The 15,957-nt window shown below is 41.4% G+C and overlaps 3 protein-coding genes across 3 annotated transcripts; 2 read left to right on the top strand and 1 right to left on the bottom strand. All coding sequences in view use genetic code 11, as the record gives it.

Annotated features, from left to right (window-relative positions):
- On the bottom strand, window positions 1–7,211 carry EGR_04096 (Platelet-activating factor acetylhydrolase IB subunit gamma; the record flags this gene model as incomplete). The annotated part of the gene is made up of 7 exons (XM_024493345.1): window positions 1–237; window positions 1,506–1,621; window positions 3,875–4,154; window positions 6,723–6,842; window positions 6,878–6,994; window positions 7,024–7,113; window positions 7,149–7,211. The coding sequence occupies 7 exons, from the start codon at window positions 7,209–7,211 to the stop codon at window positions 1–3; spliced, it is 1,023 nt and encodes a 340-aa protein (XP_024352259.1).
- Window positions 7,212–7,978: 767 nt separating this feature from the next.
- Window positions 7,979–11,165, top strand: EGR_04095 (Leucine carboxyl methyltransferase; the record flags this gene model as incomplete). The annotated part of the gene is made up of 7 exons (XM_024493344.1): window positions 7,979–8,003; window positions 8,628–8,827; window positions 8,864–9,044; window positions 9,089–9,357; window positions 9,482–9,591; window positions 10,868–10,951; window positions 11,027–11,165. The coding sequence occupies 7 exons, from the start codon at window positions 7,979–7,981 to the stop codon at window positions 11,163–11,165; spliced, it is 1,008 nt and encodes a 335-aa protein (XP_024352258.1).
- Window positions 11,166–13,017: 1,852 nt separating this feature from the next.
- Window positions 13,018–13,332, top strand: EGR_04094 (hypothetical protein; the record flags this gene model as incomplete). The annotated part of the gene is made up of 1 exon (XM_024493343.1): window positions 13,018–13,332. The coding sequence occupies one exon, from the start codon at window positions 13,018–13,020 to the stop codon at window positions 13,330–13,332; it is 315 nt and encodes a 104-aa protein (XP_024352257.1).
- Between the last annotated feature and the right edge of the window lie 2,625 nt (window positions 13,333–15,957).

Genomic DNA, 15,957 nt, shown 5'->3' with positions numbered 1-15,957 from the left:
TTAATAGCGGCGAATCGTCGCCTCAAACATGCAACGGCGAAGCTTAAGAGTTGGCAACCACGCGCACTCCACACCTCGCTTGCTAGCTGAAGTGCGCACGTGTGCCTCGATCGATAGGCCCTCGTCCACTTGCTCCACACCTGGAGCGGTGTGAGTGCCTGAAGGTGCGGTCGCCGCGACGCCTTTAAGCGCTGCTCTCTGGCACGTGGCCTCAGACCATTTAACACAGTCTCCTTCCTAACGGAGAGGACACCTCGCTCCAGCTCAGGTCATGGGTAAATTACTTCCAGTCAAAGACGATAACTTTTAGAAGCGATTTTCTACATTGCAGAACAGAGGCCTTTTGATACTTGCTTATTCAATGAGTCATTTGAAAACTATGATCTGTTCAGAATCGTGATTTGTCCCAGAGGCGACCAAGCACTGTGAACTTCCTTGTACATGACAGATGTGAATGAAATGTTAACCAGAGGGCGAGAAAAAATAGCACTTTACTCTGCGTGTACTATTTGGGGTTATATTGAATGGCAGGTAAGGTATGAGATGACATCTGATAGATCCATGATAGAGAGAGAGGCTGCAGGATTTGCAGAGAGCTCGAATCGCTGCAGGCAGGCAAGGTCAGTCTTCGTGCTGGCTGAATCGATCGCCAAGGACGGAGACGACTGCTTCCAGCGACGGGTACGCAAGTCATAGTGGGTTGAGTAACTGAAAAATTAATAGCACAAGGCGCATCAATTCGCGCTTCTTCCACACCCAACTCTTGTAAGCCACGACGATTATGCATGCCGCCTGGAGGTGGGAATAACCAATTGACAGCTGAGGCGGTGTGACGGTGTAGGGCATAGCTAACGCGAGATCTCGCAATTTAAACGTCTCTTTTATAATCAAGTGGAATAATATTGCCAACGCCAAATCAGTAAAGTCTATTAAGGCAAGTTTTTTCTACTTTTGCAAGTTATCTTATATTACGTCAACCCAACCGCGTATATTCGCCGCATTAAATGATTTTGGTAAGTGCGTGAGCTTACACCAAGGGCAGCAATCAAGGCTTACCTGGGTAATTTATACCTGTGAACCTGATTACTTAAGCCACAATTAGATTTATTATGGTCCATCTTTATTTTCAGGCTAAACCAGGCATTGTGATGGATGTATTTGTGAGGGTGAAGTGTCACCTTTGCATCCGATATGCACGCACACCAACGAGCCTGTTTAGACAAAGGTACCATTTTTCGCCTAGCCATATAGTGGCTAAAAGACCATCAAAATGGGGAATTTCGTACACCAGAGTAGGTAATTGCCAAGTATAGTGCGCGAGAGGAGAAGCTTTTGACCAGAGCCTGAAGAAAGGGCAGTTATTGTCAGGACTCGATCAAGTCGATTGACAGGAGCCGTAGAAACACCAAAGACAATTTCCGATCACAACGGGACAAATACAGCCATAGATTTCATTCCTTTGTAATTAACGATAGTAAAGTACACACAACCCTTCGGCGGTATACCCTGAGGAGGTCTCGTTCCATTTCCTTGCCAAGAGTCCCCACCTCGAATTCGGAGAAAACCCAGCAGCGGCTGAAGGTAAACACCCTTTCCGCGACTCGCTTAATAGGCTGTACACCTAAGGCAGTTTATTTTAAGCGTCGATTTTGTAATCTCCTAAAAAGGCCTTGGATTTGTGTCGGAGTTAAGTGCTGAAACGATCCCACGCACAAACGGTGAACATTATTTCCTGCCTCTTATCCAACTGTCATTCATGCAAGCCTCGTCACATGTTTCAACATAATATCAGAGCCTAAAGCAGCACTTTTTTTGTCCTTTTGCTTACAGATTAAGTAATTGCGTTTTGCAGTTGACTTTATAAACTTAGAAGTACAAATCTCATGGTATCGTGACGGTATTGTACGCGGTGTTAGCAAGTGCGACCTATTCCAGGCAAAGATATAGTGAGAGCCCGGAACCCTACCCCAACCGTAATAGCGTGTGCATGCAAGTGTGGTGAAGAAGTGTTTTGTGGAAAAAAGGGTACAAATCAGACCTTTCGATATCTGCTTGCATAGAAGACCTCAGGTACAGTACAATACATTGGCAGGATTTCCTGACATTCAAGAATAGGATAACGTGGGCTCAGCCTCACACCTGTACGCCAGTGAAGGTTCCAACTGTGATGGCTCTCAGTTCACAAACACAGTGTAGTAGTCATTCAGGTGTGCATTCGGCGCGCAAATTAGGATTAGCGGGTGCTAGAAACCGAGATAACTTTCACATTTCCACGAGCACAGAAAATAATGTTGCACTGGAGTGAAGAAGCTTTTTGACAAGAGGAGCCAGCAACACATGTGACAACACCTGAGTTCATCATTCCACGACTACCAAAGCAGGAGAGGCGTGTGGAATCAGGACTGATGTCAAGGAGAGGCAAGCTGTCCCAAGATGGTTCAATCGTGCTGACAAATCATTTTTTGTCGAGGTTGCCCAGACATTGATCAAACGCTAATCAAGTGTGGCGAAAAGAAATACGGTTTCCACTTTATTCTTTTATAATCGAAAAGATCCCAGTGATGAAGATTTTAATCCATCCCACCAGTGATGTCGCGTGTCACTGCAAAGGAATGCTCAGGAAAGTAAAAACCGAGGTTCCAAAAGGCGCTGAAACAGTTCACTGAACAAATGGTTGCATCCATAAAAAATTTTCCGATCCTCATTTGCGGTTGACTTTCCGTAGATTACCGCAGGCATATTTGAACAGGAAGATATTTACTGATTTGACGATTGATGCCGAGTAAAATCGTTGTGTCATGAATTAGGGAGTAATACGGAGACGATTATTTCCTCACTAAATATACGCTGGTAGTCTTGAGAATACATAAAATCGAAAATTCTGTTTGAAGAGGGAATCTGATATTACAATCCCAAAATTTTGAAGCTCGTAGGTAAAGATTTCCTCGCCTGTCTGGTACATCCAGCCATATGTGCTTCACGCGTCTGGACTTAAAAATGCTTTACAAAGTCAATGTCGAAAACGGAGTAGAGGCTGGGACAACAGAAGAATTAACTCACTGCAGTGTCAAGACTACTGAGCAACAATTTTGACACAAATGTCCGTCACTAGGAGAGATTTCATGGATGGCCTCGCGAGGAGCAGCGCCAGAGGCAGACCAATGGATTGAGACATCGAAAGGAACAGTCCCCACTTGGATGCCTTGTCCATACTAGGGGATCACTCAATGTCACAAAACTCAACGCTGTGTTGCCCTTTGATGATCTTCAAAAACTGTGGCTCATTTTGCCAACTCAAAAATCAATCCAAACAAGAACTAACGCATTAGGTACCATATATGCGAATGGCACCTGAACCCCGCCATGAATAAAACCGTCAATCTTTCGATGAAAAGTGGGACAGTGAATGACAGCCTCCATACGAAGAGTACAATTGGCGAAATAAGTATGATGGTAGAACTGCATCAGTGGATTATCTAACTCAAGTCCCAACCCAGTTGCAGCACCACCTGGATGTTTCACAATCACAGAACTGAAAAAACGCCAGACCCGAAACATATGAAGTCTTCTCCCTACATCCACATCCAGATCGAAGTTTGTGGTGTGAAAAATCGCTGACGCAAGCCACGCAAAGACCAGATGCTTCACAGAGAAAGCCAGTTATACGACTCCCATGGCTATTGCAAGAATTGAAGCATATCGCTTGAATTTAACGTAATGTACACATGCACACGGGCAACATCTTTTACAAAAACAGAGGGAATAGTGATATGACGAGTCCAAAGTCAACCAAAGGAGAAGTAAAAGCAGTTAAGACAAAATTATTCGATTGAAGAAACAAAGCGGGAGGGACGAAGAAATGGTTAGAGGGGACTGGAGGAGGGGGCATTGGTTTTAAGGAAAGTCTGAAGGGAGGTCTGTAACTCCTCCACCAAGGGTTCTATGAACTTGACATAACCCGCCTCCGTGGGGTGGAGGTAGTCGAGCATGTCGCGGTGCGCGATGGAACCGTCGGGTTGGAGGAGGGCGTCCCACTCCGGACAGAGGAAGACCACACGGCCCCCGGGATGACTGAGATTGGCCGCTAACAGTCGGTTCACCTCTAGATGCTTAGCCCGACGTGGATTGGGCTTCTTGCCGCAGGGTAGCAGACCCTTTCCAATTCAGGGGAAAAAAGGTAAAGAACACATCACCACCGTATCATTACGGGTTCAAAAACTGCTTATTTATCCACTCATTTACATTTAAACATTAAATTCCTTGAAGAGAAATCAAGTATACGCCGAAACACAGAGGAAACAACAAGCAGCAACAAAAGCGGAACTATCACCATCCACTTCGCAAGGAAAATAAGTGGGAAGTTGATTTTCAAATTGACAGAATGAGCGCTCGATGTTTGTTGGCTAAAGAGCACGAGTAAGGGATGTTCAAGGACTTGGCAAAGAACAGTAGATTCCTTAGGCAGCAATTATGACTGAGAAGGCGTCATTAAATCGCCACGAATTTAAACCATGGTGGTGTGGGATCGGAACGGAGACGCATTAGGTCGATTTTAGGGTGATATAGCAATAGCCTAATGTGCACTAAGGTCCATTTTCCTTGGCCTATCTAAGAGGAAGAGCAGAAAATAGGTGGACGCATGGCATACGGCAGCGGATCCCTGAAACAACAACCATTACCAATAAAGCAAATATTGTTACCCCCTTTAATCCACTTATGGTAATGCTTTATTAGGAGGTAGGAGGGTCAAAAGAGAGATTAAAATGACGAGAGACGGAAATAGAATCTAACATGCGTCGGGAAACACGAAAACTTCCTGTCCAAAATGCTACTAATGTTCTGGGGCAAAAAGTACACCACAATGATATAATTAAGTTTAAAACGGCCCTAGGAATGAGAAATATAAGAGAAGTCGATTTAAAAATGGGTAAAAAGGGAGTCTGATATCAAGATTAAACATATTGCCAAAACAACCGTCCGACCAACTAGACAAATGCAGTTTTTTTCCACCTACCTACTCATCTTGCTAACCGAGAAACAGTTTCAAAAATGAGTGCAATAGCCATCAAATATGCATCAGAATGTATCCAACATGGTCTTGTAACTAGGATGAATGAGGAAACAGGTCTACCGACAAATATGTCTGACAGGAAGTGATCAAATAACCCAGAAGCAAATGGGGGAAGAAGACACCACTGCATCATCATTGTCAATTTCAAAACTACTCATTTACCCACTCTTTACGTATGCTTTCTTTAAAGTGAAATCTGCTTCCGACGGAGAACTCTAACCTCAGAGTGAACGAACCACATTTTTTAGCGGAACTATGCAGTTAGAAGACGAAGTTGTATAATAACGAGTAATAAATAGAATAAAAAGGATATTTACAAATGGGGTGGTTACTTCCAAATAACAACAGTAGGCAGGAGAAAATGAGAAGAAAGATTATCTCACTCGATAAAGCTCATTTAAATGCATCACTTACTCCTTGACGTTAAAATACAGGTACTGTCTCCTCAGGCAGGAGACACCATCAAAATTCACCCCTACGGCCAAAATTTATCCGACTATCCCTATGTATATTTACTACAAGGCGAGATCAGCTTGCGATACCGATGTGCTAAAGTGCATCTTACTTTGGTTAAAAAATCCGAAGGTTCTCCACCAAAAAGGTGGCAGTATCAATTCAGCAAGACGAGGAGTAATAGAGGAACTAGAATAGACGACATATCGACACAAAAATGAACTAAATGATAATCCACTGTTTGCCAAAACCTATCCTAGCAAAGTCTGATAAGGAAATGGGAAACGTGTGAGCAAGTAGCTGATTTTTGAAGCAGCAGTGAAAATAAAGGCGATGTAACTGTCTTGATGATTCATAACCCTCCTAACATCCTCTTCCACCACAAGGTGTCTGTTTTTGATGATACGGAATCAGATTATTCCTTGCAGATACATTAAATATAGCCATACTATCAAGAGTTATACTGCACTGGCACCAGCCTCGAACCATCCACCCTATTCAACTGACCTTTGATGAAAAGGCGAAGGCTGCTAGTGAGATTGTGATAAGAAAATGCATAGATTGAAGTAAAAAGTGAACTGCAGATGGCGACGGGTGGCATTCGAATAGAATAATTATTCACCAAAGTGTGGACAACAACATGGTCAACCTAAACTCTTGAAATCCACAAAAATAAAAGACATAAAAAAAAATTTTGAGGTTATCGAAAAGTCACAGGATAGCGTTGAAGCGGGGATTCAGCAAAAGTGGGGGAATGCTTTGTAAAGCTAAAACTTCTAGATTGGGTAATGGAACGGCAGTCAAGTACAGAGCTTCCCGTCAATAAAATATAAAACAAGCTACAGATAGCCACAAAGTGTGGGAGAAATAAGGCGATCTCCGGCGATTAGAGCAAATACAAGAAAACCGAAATTTCAATGCACAACGGTAGTAAAAACGGACTCCAAGACTAGTCTCAAAAGGGTTGCAAGTAAGAAACATTGATATGAAAAAACGGCAGACACAAACCTACGACGAATAGCATAATTAGTTTAGAAGCCACTGAAAAGTACCAATAAAACTTTGGAGAATGTGGAAAGTGGCGAGAATTCCATACATAAAACAGAACAAATATAGCAAATAACAGGGCAGAGGAATACCGAAAAAGAAGCGAATAATTCAAGCACTAAAAAAGCCCAGACATGAAATGTGAACTTACCAGGACCACAATACGAGCTTCCGGTTGCTTTTCCTTGACAACCTTTAAGATCGAAAGAACTCCGTTTACGATTTCAGCCGCAGAACACTTATTATGAGTTCCGACAGCCATGACGACAACCTAGAAACCGATGATAGTTGGAACCCCGCGAATACCTTCACTTTAACTTCATCCAGCTCGCCGTTGAGCACTCGCCAAAGAACGTTTTGAGTCTCATCATTTGGAATTGAAAAATTTAGACAGTGAAGAGGTTCAATATATGTTTTGTAAGTCTAGGAACGTAAGAAGGGATCTGATTTACTTGTGTAGCCTCAAAATTAAATAAAATGGAGTCGCCAATGAATAAGATTTCTGGCTCCTTGTCGCGCCCCTGAGATAGAAAGCGAGCATGCTGATGAATATGCCAATAAAGAATGGAACCTTTACCATGCTTAGCCAACAACCATCTCCCTCTTTATCCTCAGGTTTTGCCGGAATATCCGCAGCCATTAGCACAAGGACGAAATCAACCTATGACTGAAGAACACTCATGCTCAATAGAGACGCCTGTATAAAAGAGTATTTATAAGAAAGCCGTTCACCCTCCGGCAAAAAATTTGCCTAAAACAGTAAGCGTGAAGGTAACAAATTTCTCACTTAAGAAGAGACACTAAATATACGTTACGTCTTCATGATTTAGAGTCACGAGATGGTTTGAATTATAATGTATCGCCAAACAGTAAGAAGTGGAACCATTCGAATGATTTTGGTTGACACCTGATAAAGGCTCACAACGCTACAATTGCTCAGTTGCTTTAAAATCTATTCTATACACAGAAACATATCCGCTGAAAAACCGATTTTGGGTGCAGGAGAAACGAGGTATTACAAAAGTATATTCATTTTGCAACGATATGCAACAAAAATAGATCTTTAAGGAGTCGAATCTGCTGTCTTAGCAATTATTTATAACTCCTGGTTTTTGATGATGTGAATATAACTCGTTGCCCATTTGACTCACAACTTTGGTTAATATCCAACTTTGCCTTAGCGATTGTGCTTTCTTCTTTCTTTATCCTTCCAGTATCTCTAAACTCCACTACTTTCCCAAAATACATATTCTGCTCTAGCATGATGTCTCCCTTCGTCCCTAGAAAAGACTTGAGAAGCTACAATAAAATAGCCCTAAATAGCTGAAGTCGACAAGTTTTGTTAGCAAAGCTACATGCAAACGACGAGTAAACACATGTTGTGAATTACCGTTTACGTATTTGGTTATGCGCAAAGCGTCCAAACATAAAAGTCTTTGATATGATTCCTGCATGCATTTTTACTTCTAGTGTGGGACAATGCTTGGGTAGTGCGATACACCTCTTGGCAGAGTCGCCGCCTTGTTTTTAAATTAAGTCATTTACATATTCCATTTTAATAATTTTATGCACAACACGGTTAAAATTCACTTTGTTTTTACATAAACTTGCTATTACGAACAGGTATTTTTAATTAGCTTACTTGACACTGTTACTGATTTGAGGTTTTTACTTGTTTTTTTGTCTTAAAAGAGACGTTAAGATTTCATTGTTGATTACGCGTCTGATTCGTTCCTCCCCATTTCGGTGTGTATGCTAAGTGTTTTTGATTCAGTTATGTCATTCAGCTCAGCTTCTTAAATTTTTGGGAGTTTTCTGCTTGTTTAGTTCTCACTTCTACTATAACTGCATTACGGAGTAAATGTACTGTATGATTCTTGGTCTTATTACAACTCGCACTGATACCCCTCGTTCATATTTTTAGTACATTTTAAGCGCCAAAACTAGCTAATACTTCTTGTTATTTTTGAAGAGTGATCTGTTTAGAAATAAGAATCTGTACATGACTTATACTTAGGTGTGTCTGCGCTCCTACAATTTTGATCTCTTTGTATAGAGTCCATGTCCTCTGAAAGTGTTCAGTACACAAACGATGAAGCTACTGCTACAAAGGCCTACGCTGTTCGACTTGGCTACTGGAGTGACCCCTATATAAAGCTTTTCTGTCCGATTCCATCTTCATCGACACCAGAAATCAGTCGTGGATATTATGTTCGTGTTCAGACCTTTGAAGCAGTAGTAATTCGCTTTATTCAGGTATGTATACTAAAATTGCATCTGCAGCAATATTAGGAATGTAACAAAGTGTGTCAAGTCGTGAATCTCGGTGCTGGTTCAGACACCCTCTTTTTTCGACTAAAAGATAAAGACCTTCTTCCCAAAGCCTACATTGAGTTGGACCTTCCCGGAAACGTGAGAAAGAAGATTTTCACGCTACAACGAAATAAAGCCCTACAAGCAGCTCTACCCACTGGTAATGTATGCTCGATTTTGCTGAAAAACCCACTTTTTTAACAGGCGATTCAGGGTTCCTACCGTCTACTGCACCAAAGGATAGGATCTCTTTTGGATGTTATCATCTGCTCAGCTTTGATCTTAAAGCACCCTCTGCCTCGTTGATCAGTTTGTTATGCGATTCTCCCGATGGGCCTTCTCTTTCACCCGGCCTTCCTACCCTTTTTCTCGCTGAATGTGTCCTCGTCTATATTCCCACGGAATTCTCGAGTTCCCTCCTCTCTACTCTCTCCAATAAGTTCACGCAGGCTGCCTTTTTAAATTATGAGCAAGTAAGTGGTCCCGAGAGAAATGGTTAGCTCCCCATTCCTTCGTATAATTAGAAACTCACTTTTAATTGTAATTTTGATCACTGAACATGCCGATGTCTATCCAGCTCATGCTCCTTTTCATCAGGTAAATATGCAGGATAAGTTTGGTGAAATTATGCAAAGTCACTTCCGCGACAGATCTTGTGAATTACCTGGTCTCGCAGCTTGTGGCTCACTGGAGGAGCAAAAATCCCGGTACGCTAGCTTTCTAGGAGTTTAGTCTGTTTCGAAAATTTACAAATAATCCATCAACTACGTTTATGGCTACCATATTTCAGTAATTGTTGTATTATTGAGTCGTGTTTGCCCTCTGATTTGGTTTCGCATAGCCTTGTGTCCCATGACTTCTATTTTAATTTATTTAAATGCCGACAAACACTGGAAAGACATCACCATTAAAATTTTGCATTACCTTCTGTGTCAAGACTTTGTTGGGCTGATCAAGTAATAGCCTTCTCTGTCTTTGTCAAGTTAATTGAACCAATGCCTTAATTAGCGATTCACTCCATGGAGGTACATGAATTTCAATGCTTCAATCTTTTTTCGGTGCGTAGTTAGTTAAAAAGTGGCTGAGTGCTGTAGTGATTTATTTATCACCTTTCAGAGTCGTTCTGTTTAGGTAATAGATTTCTACATCACCTGCTTGATAAATTGATTCCACACAGTCTTACACCTTTTATCTCTACAATTTCACTCAGTTCAATGATTGATATACCTATAAAAGCTTTAACCAGGTGATTTGATAGTTTCACTACTTCTATAAATAACTTAATTCACATGATTCTGAACAGGACACCAACGTCGTTTGCGCAGGTTCAAAAATACTGGTTGAATATTGGGTAATCGCAGTTTTTGTACTGCCTTAATAAAGGTTTTAGATTTAAACCGTGGAATCCTACAAGGCTTGCATGACAAATAGACTCCACCTGGAACATTGATAAACATCAGAGGTTGTAATAATTATCCTGTTTTGTAAAACATGTAAAATCCTCTAATTTGATCATTGCATAATGAACTACTAGTCAAAGTTTTGCTTAATTTGGTAATTAACATTTCTTACAATCTGTGTTGGATCGCTAGCCCCATCTCGGGCAATCGTTTCCTCGAAAGTGTTTTTCTTATCAATTACCGGTTCCCATCCATAGTGCTATTTTAAAATATAGAAACGCGCAAATTAGGAGGTCCCAGGATACATTGAGCTCCTCGTAGTTACCGAATCACTTGAACCGGGTCCGAGTCCGTTAAATTTGTGCAAAACATTACGCAATGCATATTCGGGAGTACAATTTGGATGCTAGATGTCCAACCACATTTTCACATTTTCACTCGCGAATCTTTAGCACATAGGATGTAACTCCACCTCAAATGCTGGTACGCATAGATAGGGTGTTGCTTTGAGGATTGTGAAATGTGTGTTGAGTCCCTCAACTTAGTTAACGCGAACTAATATTACGATTCATGCATGTTGCAGATTTATAAATAACGGTTGGACGGAAGTGCATGCGTGGACCATCAACGAAGTGTTCAGTTCCTTTCCTCAGGGTGCCATATCAAGGTACTCATTTCTCGCCTTTACTTCAATACCTATACACAATTTCAATACATTTCGTCATGCTTTTGAACCCTCTAGAATCAGTCAACTGGAGATGCTGGATGATACGGAAATAACACAGCAGTTATATGATCACTATTGTATCGTGCTGGCCACCAACACTGGAGCGATTTGTCACTGGGATTCGCTGAAAATGGCTCTCTCGGATTTGAAATAGGCGACTTGTCATTGCACCTTTCTTTCTCGCATGGGGATTTTACTCTGTACATTTGCCGTATTGGAGCAGCGCAATGAGTTCTTGTTAGATGTTTGTAGTTTGCTCGAATAAGCGATTTTCCCTTTCCGAGTAGAATTTAACTTCGATTGAGTGGACGCATCTTTGTATAATGGGGTCCGGCGAATTGCCTCGAAGCATGCTTGGAGGTAGGGGCACCAATTGGGACCCCAGCAGATGCCAAAGCTGTGTATTGTCATGTGATAAGGGTTCAATCTTTTGTAATGGAGTGGGTTACCTTGCAATTCGCAGCTCGTTTGAGTTGCAGCCTGTCCTACCGACTTAAGTCGTTCAGTTTGTTGGGTTTTTTGCATGAATCCCATCATTATTTGGCTTTTTTAATTCCTGCTCTTTCTTCGTCTTTGCATTGTACATTGCCGTGGATCCATGCCCATTGGCTTTCATAGTCTAATTTTTACATCTGTTTCCTCAATTTGGTCTCTTTTGAGGTAGCACAAATCGAAAATGTTTCATATCTTAGCGGAGGAGCTTGCACTGTCCGTGGCCTTTCGGCGCGCGTCGCAGACCTTCATGCTGGTTTGATTACAGTCACAGTGACCGTGAAACATTCACATCAGGAGCGCTATTGACCAATTCAATCAAGATTGCACACAAGGGCTAGCGGTCAGAAAACTACGTAGGCCATATTAGGCCTTGGTAATTTTGCCTGATTCTGTTGCCTCATTATAAAGCAAAGAGATTGGAGACATTGTACTCATATAAAATTAGTAGCACGCGTTAAATAAGAAGTGAGAAGATATCCGAGTTAGCGTGAAATTGATAAACTATTCTTCCCTTTTTTTGACGCCTTAAGTCTCTGGTGAACTTTCTTTGCGCTACAAGCTAATTTATGGGCAATTCGCATGAGCGTTTCCTCGAGCCATAAGTTCCTCCACACTGATTGCGCATCATGCCTCGGGAGGATGAAATGGAAGTACGTCAATTTGACAGTAGGTACGGGTGATCTCTACCATTCTCCCAAAGCAGTTGTTCAAGGTCACCTCCATCGAACTATCTTTTAACGAGAAATCAATCCCGCTGTGCAATACAAACCGTCTTAGATAGGATGATAGAATGATACTTCCACTGACTAAATGAATAGACAATAATCTATGCTTTTCCATGAATTAGACAAAAAAATTGTAAAGATTGACTACATTTTTAGAGCACAAGATTTTTTTAGCAGTCAAGAGAATAATGGAGCTAATATTTCTAATGCAGTGTTCAAAAGTAGGCATCATATTTGATATGGCAATAGTAACAACAATGAGGGTTGAATTTACCCGTGGACACTGATTACAGTGGATGAAAAGACGTATCAGATAAGTGAAATCTCTGAAGAGGCTTCGGGCGAACGAATCGCACTTGCTGCGTCGTACCTACAGGAAAAAAGGTGAGTGGGTTTGCGATCGCGTTGGGTCTCCGCCTCTACTTTTTTCGCTCATGCTCATCACCGTTGGCAGTGCAGTAAATAGGCGAAAGCGCTACGACAGTTATTTTGTTAAATCACATTCTCCAAGGGCGAAAAAAAAACAAATTTTTAAACCGTCAAGTATAAGGAACTATTTGTGTATATTTCGTCGGGTAGATGACCAACCTTCACCCTCACTGACGTACCTGCAATGTCTCAAGCAAGCAGATTTAAAAGAGGTCCCTTCACATTCACACCACTAGAACAAGGAGAAATGTGAGGAAGGATCCCAACAACTGCCATCAAGAACCCGTGTTATTGATCGTACCACGTGTGGAATCCACGCGTACAAGCCGTTGAGGCTCTGTGGCGAGAGGTGAGATCATGGGTGCTGGGCAAAGCCAATCCAACGGGAACTATGCTACAGGTGACATCAACACGAATATGGCAACCGCGGTAGAGGCGGAGGATCAAGAGGAGCAGACGAGGCTGACCTGCTGCTGTGTTCGCAGAAAGTGGCCCACATACGGCACCGTGAGTACACCGAAGACTCCCGAGGAGAAGGCCCTCAAAATTTGCAGCTATTATGAACCTCTCGTTGATGCTAGTGTGTTTGCAGGAATTATTCAACAAACCCAAGAGGAATGCAAGGCTCGTAACCAGGAGGAGCAACCACAACCCGAGGGTGAGGAAGCGTGAGGAGACTCTATCATTCCATTTTGTGAGGCGAAAAAAGAAGCCTCACTTCAACTTCTCTATTGTTTCTAAAAACGATCTGTCTAGCATTTGCACAAATGTGTGAATAGATTGAGTTTCATTAAAAAGAGGATCTGACAAAAAGGTGAACTCTTTCCATAACTGTTAATTAGGCACAGTCGGACTTCTAAAGAGCCATCACCCGAAGCCATCTAAGGTAAGATTTTGCCACCACCGTATTTGAGGAGGGTCTAACAAATGGCTCATTTGCATTATCAAGTGGAGAAAAGTTCTCCCTATATAAATTTAAATGTTACATAGGATTAGTAGCCAAGGCTCGAATTACCCCTCACTAAGTCGTGGTGGTTGACTCTGAAACAGGTGAAAGTGGCGAAATGTGTTTAAATGAATCGCACAAATCCTTTTTGCGCTGGCATATCATGACAAAGCACTCGAATATCATACTGACAACATCTAGCAGCCTACTTGGTTCCTAAAGTCTATAATGCTTGATTAAAGCTTCTAAAGCTAGCTGGAGGGGGGTTAATCAGCCCCATCCTGTGTCTACTACACCTCAGGGACCAAAAACTTGCCCCATTTCCAAGTATGTGGCATTGAGGGATTCCAAATCACCGAATTATTCGCGGAATTTATCACTCGGTAAAAATTTGTCGACTGACACATAAAATGTATCACAGTTGACGTGCGACAGAGCGTAGCCTTGTCTGATCACACAGGCATCGTCATCTGACTAGGTCTACCCAACTCTAACACAAAACAAAAAGACTCCTCCTGAGCCTGCGGCAAGGCGGTGCCTCACTAAGCTTTTTTTTACGTCTTTGTCTCTAATGCAAACGTGAAGAAGATGAAAGAGGAGTAGCTCCCTTCAAAGAACGAAAGGAAAACCGGAGAGCCTTCGTCATAGACCTTGGCTCGGTAAAACACTTTCTATGCACACACGGCTGCTTACAGTGATTTGATTAGCAGTTCAAATGAAGGCGACAATTAAAAAGCGATTTACCAGCCACGTGTTCCATAGGGTGAATGATTACTGGTTTTTACTTTTTTATCAAATCACGAGTTAACCAACTACCACCGTTATAAGGTTAGCCTGTGGGAAGTTTAGTTCACACCTCTGCCTAGATTCAATTATCATCTTGCATTAATGAAGCGAATAAGAACTAACTTAATTAGCAAAATCTCGAAGATACGCGCAAATTTTCACTAGGACCCTTACCTACCTCCTCATCCTGCGCGTTCATTGGTTAATACGACTTGGCGCTCTTTTATTGGGTTAGAAATTCATCCAGGAATCTCCAAATTAATGACTTGTATTTCCTCCAAAAATTGTATCAGGGAGAATTTCTGTAGAGCCTGCCAAAATTCCTTAATCCGCATAGTACTTCCAGTGCCTGAAGTTATCTAAAAAGTCGCTGCTTGGAGCGCAAAATGACTAAAGCAATTCCGATTTCTGATTGATAACTAAACTAGGGTGATTGCCATTCTAACTAGCTTATTTTCACCCAAACTGCTTGAAATGACGCATTTCAATCAAAATCATCGACTGTTTTTTAAAGCTCAGAAGATGCGCACCATTCAATCCATATTCTGACTCGACTACTTGCCCCGCATTTTCTCAGGGCGATGGCAGGAGTTGAGTATTTCCAAGCAGCTAAGCTACAGTTGAATTAATTTAATGGCATTAAGAGGAGAAAATATCCTTAATTTCAAGAACCAACTTCGTATCTGTATTGATCACATAAATAAACAAAAAGTCGAACTTGCCTTATTGTGGCAGTGAAATAAGTACAATCAATGGCTAAATTGGCAAGTAAACTTACTTCACTTTACGTGGATGGCGAAAACTAAATCTCCTCCATCGTGGTAGGTGGCTTCATTTGTGACCGTGTCAACACTCGGAAAGGGAGTTAAGGTGACGTTAACAAACCATGCCCGAATTTCACCTCACTAGTAATATACTGAACAATAAAGCAGCAAACTTTTAGAACTACTAGAAATCTTTATCAGAGCAACGAAATAGTTTAAGTGGATGAAGTTTTGAAGGCTCTAGTTGTGGACAGTGACGTAACCTGAGCTCTGCATATCTGCACAGCAACCTCAAAAACTGATCTTCTAGATCGCTCATTTATGTAGTTTGAAGGACTAAGAAGTACAAAGCTACTTGATTCTGTAAGATCCGCACCAATCCTATAATTATTAAAATTTGCCCCAAGTTTTGACTATATACAAGATTGAAAATCTATTTTTTGGTTGAATTTTTGCTTGTCAGTAAGGCCCTGAAAAAATGTAATAAAAAAATTTGTTTTAGGCGGCCTAGATTCAGGTGAACATTTTTAACATTAATTTCTTAAACTTGGATAGTGTGCTTTAAACTCATTCCCCAAATGACAAAGCCAATAATTATGTACATTAAAATCTAATCTTTAGGTTAAAAACAAAAAGGTTGAACAGCACTTTGACTAAAGTTATTGCTATCAGCCATCTTTTTATTAGTTTGTTTATATGCACTTGTTTATCTGGTTGTGTCGACTTGACCCTTACCATAAGCTATGCCTCATTTATAGTAGGCGTCTAGATCTTTTGCCTGCTTAGTGTGTTTGATTTAGT

The sequence above is a fragment of the Echinococcus granulosus genome (genome assembly GCF_000524195.1).
Source record: "Echinococcus granulosus chromosome Unknown EG_S00024, whole genome shotgun sequence".
In the NCBI taxonomy this organism is placed as follows: Eukaryota; Metazoa; Platyhelminthes; class Cestoda; order Cyclophyllidea; family Taeniidae; genus Echinococcus; species Echinococcus granulosus.
The sequence above is the reverse complement of the archived record's forward strand: the minus strand, read 5'-3'. Positions and strand labels throughout refer to the sequence as shown.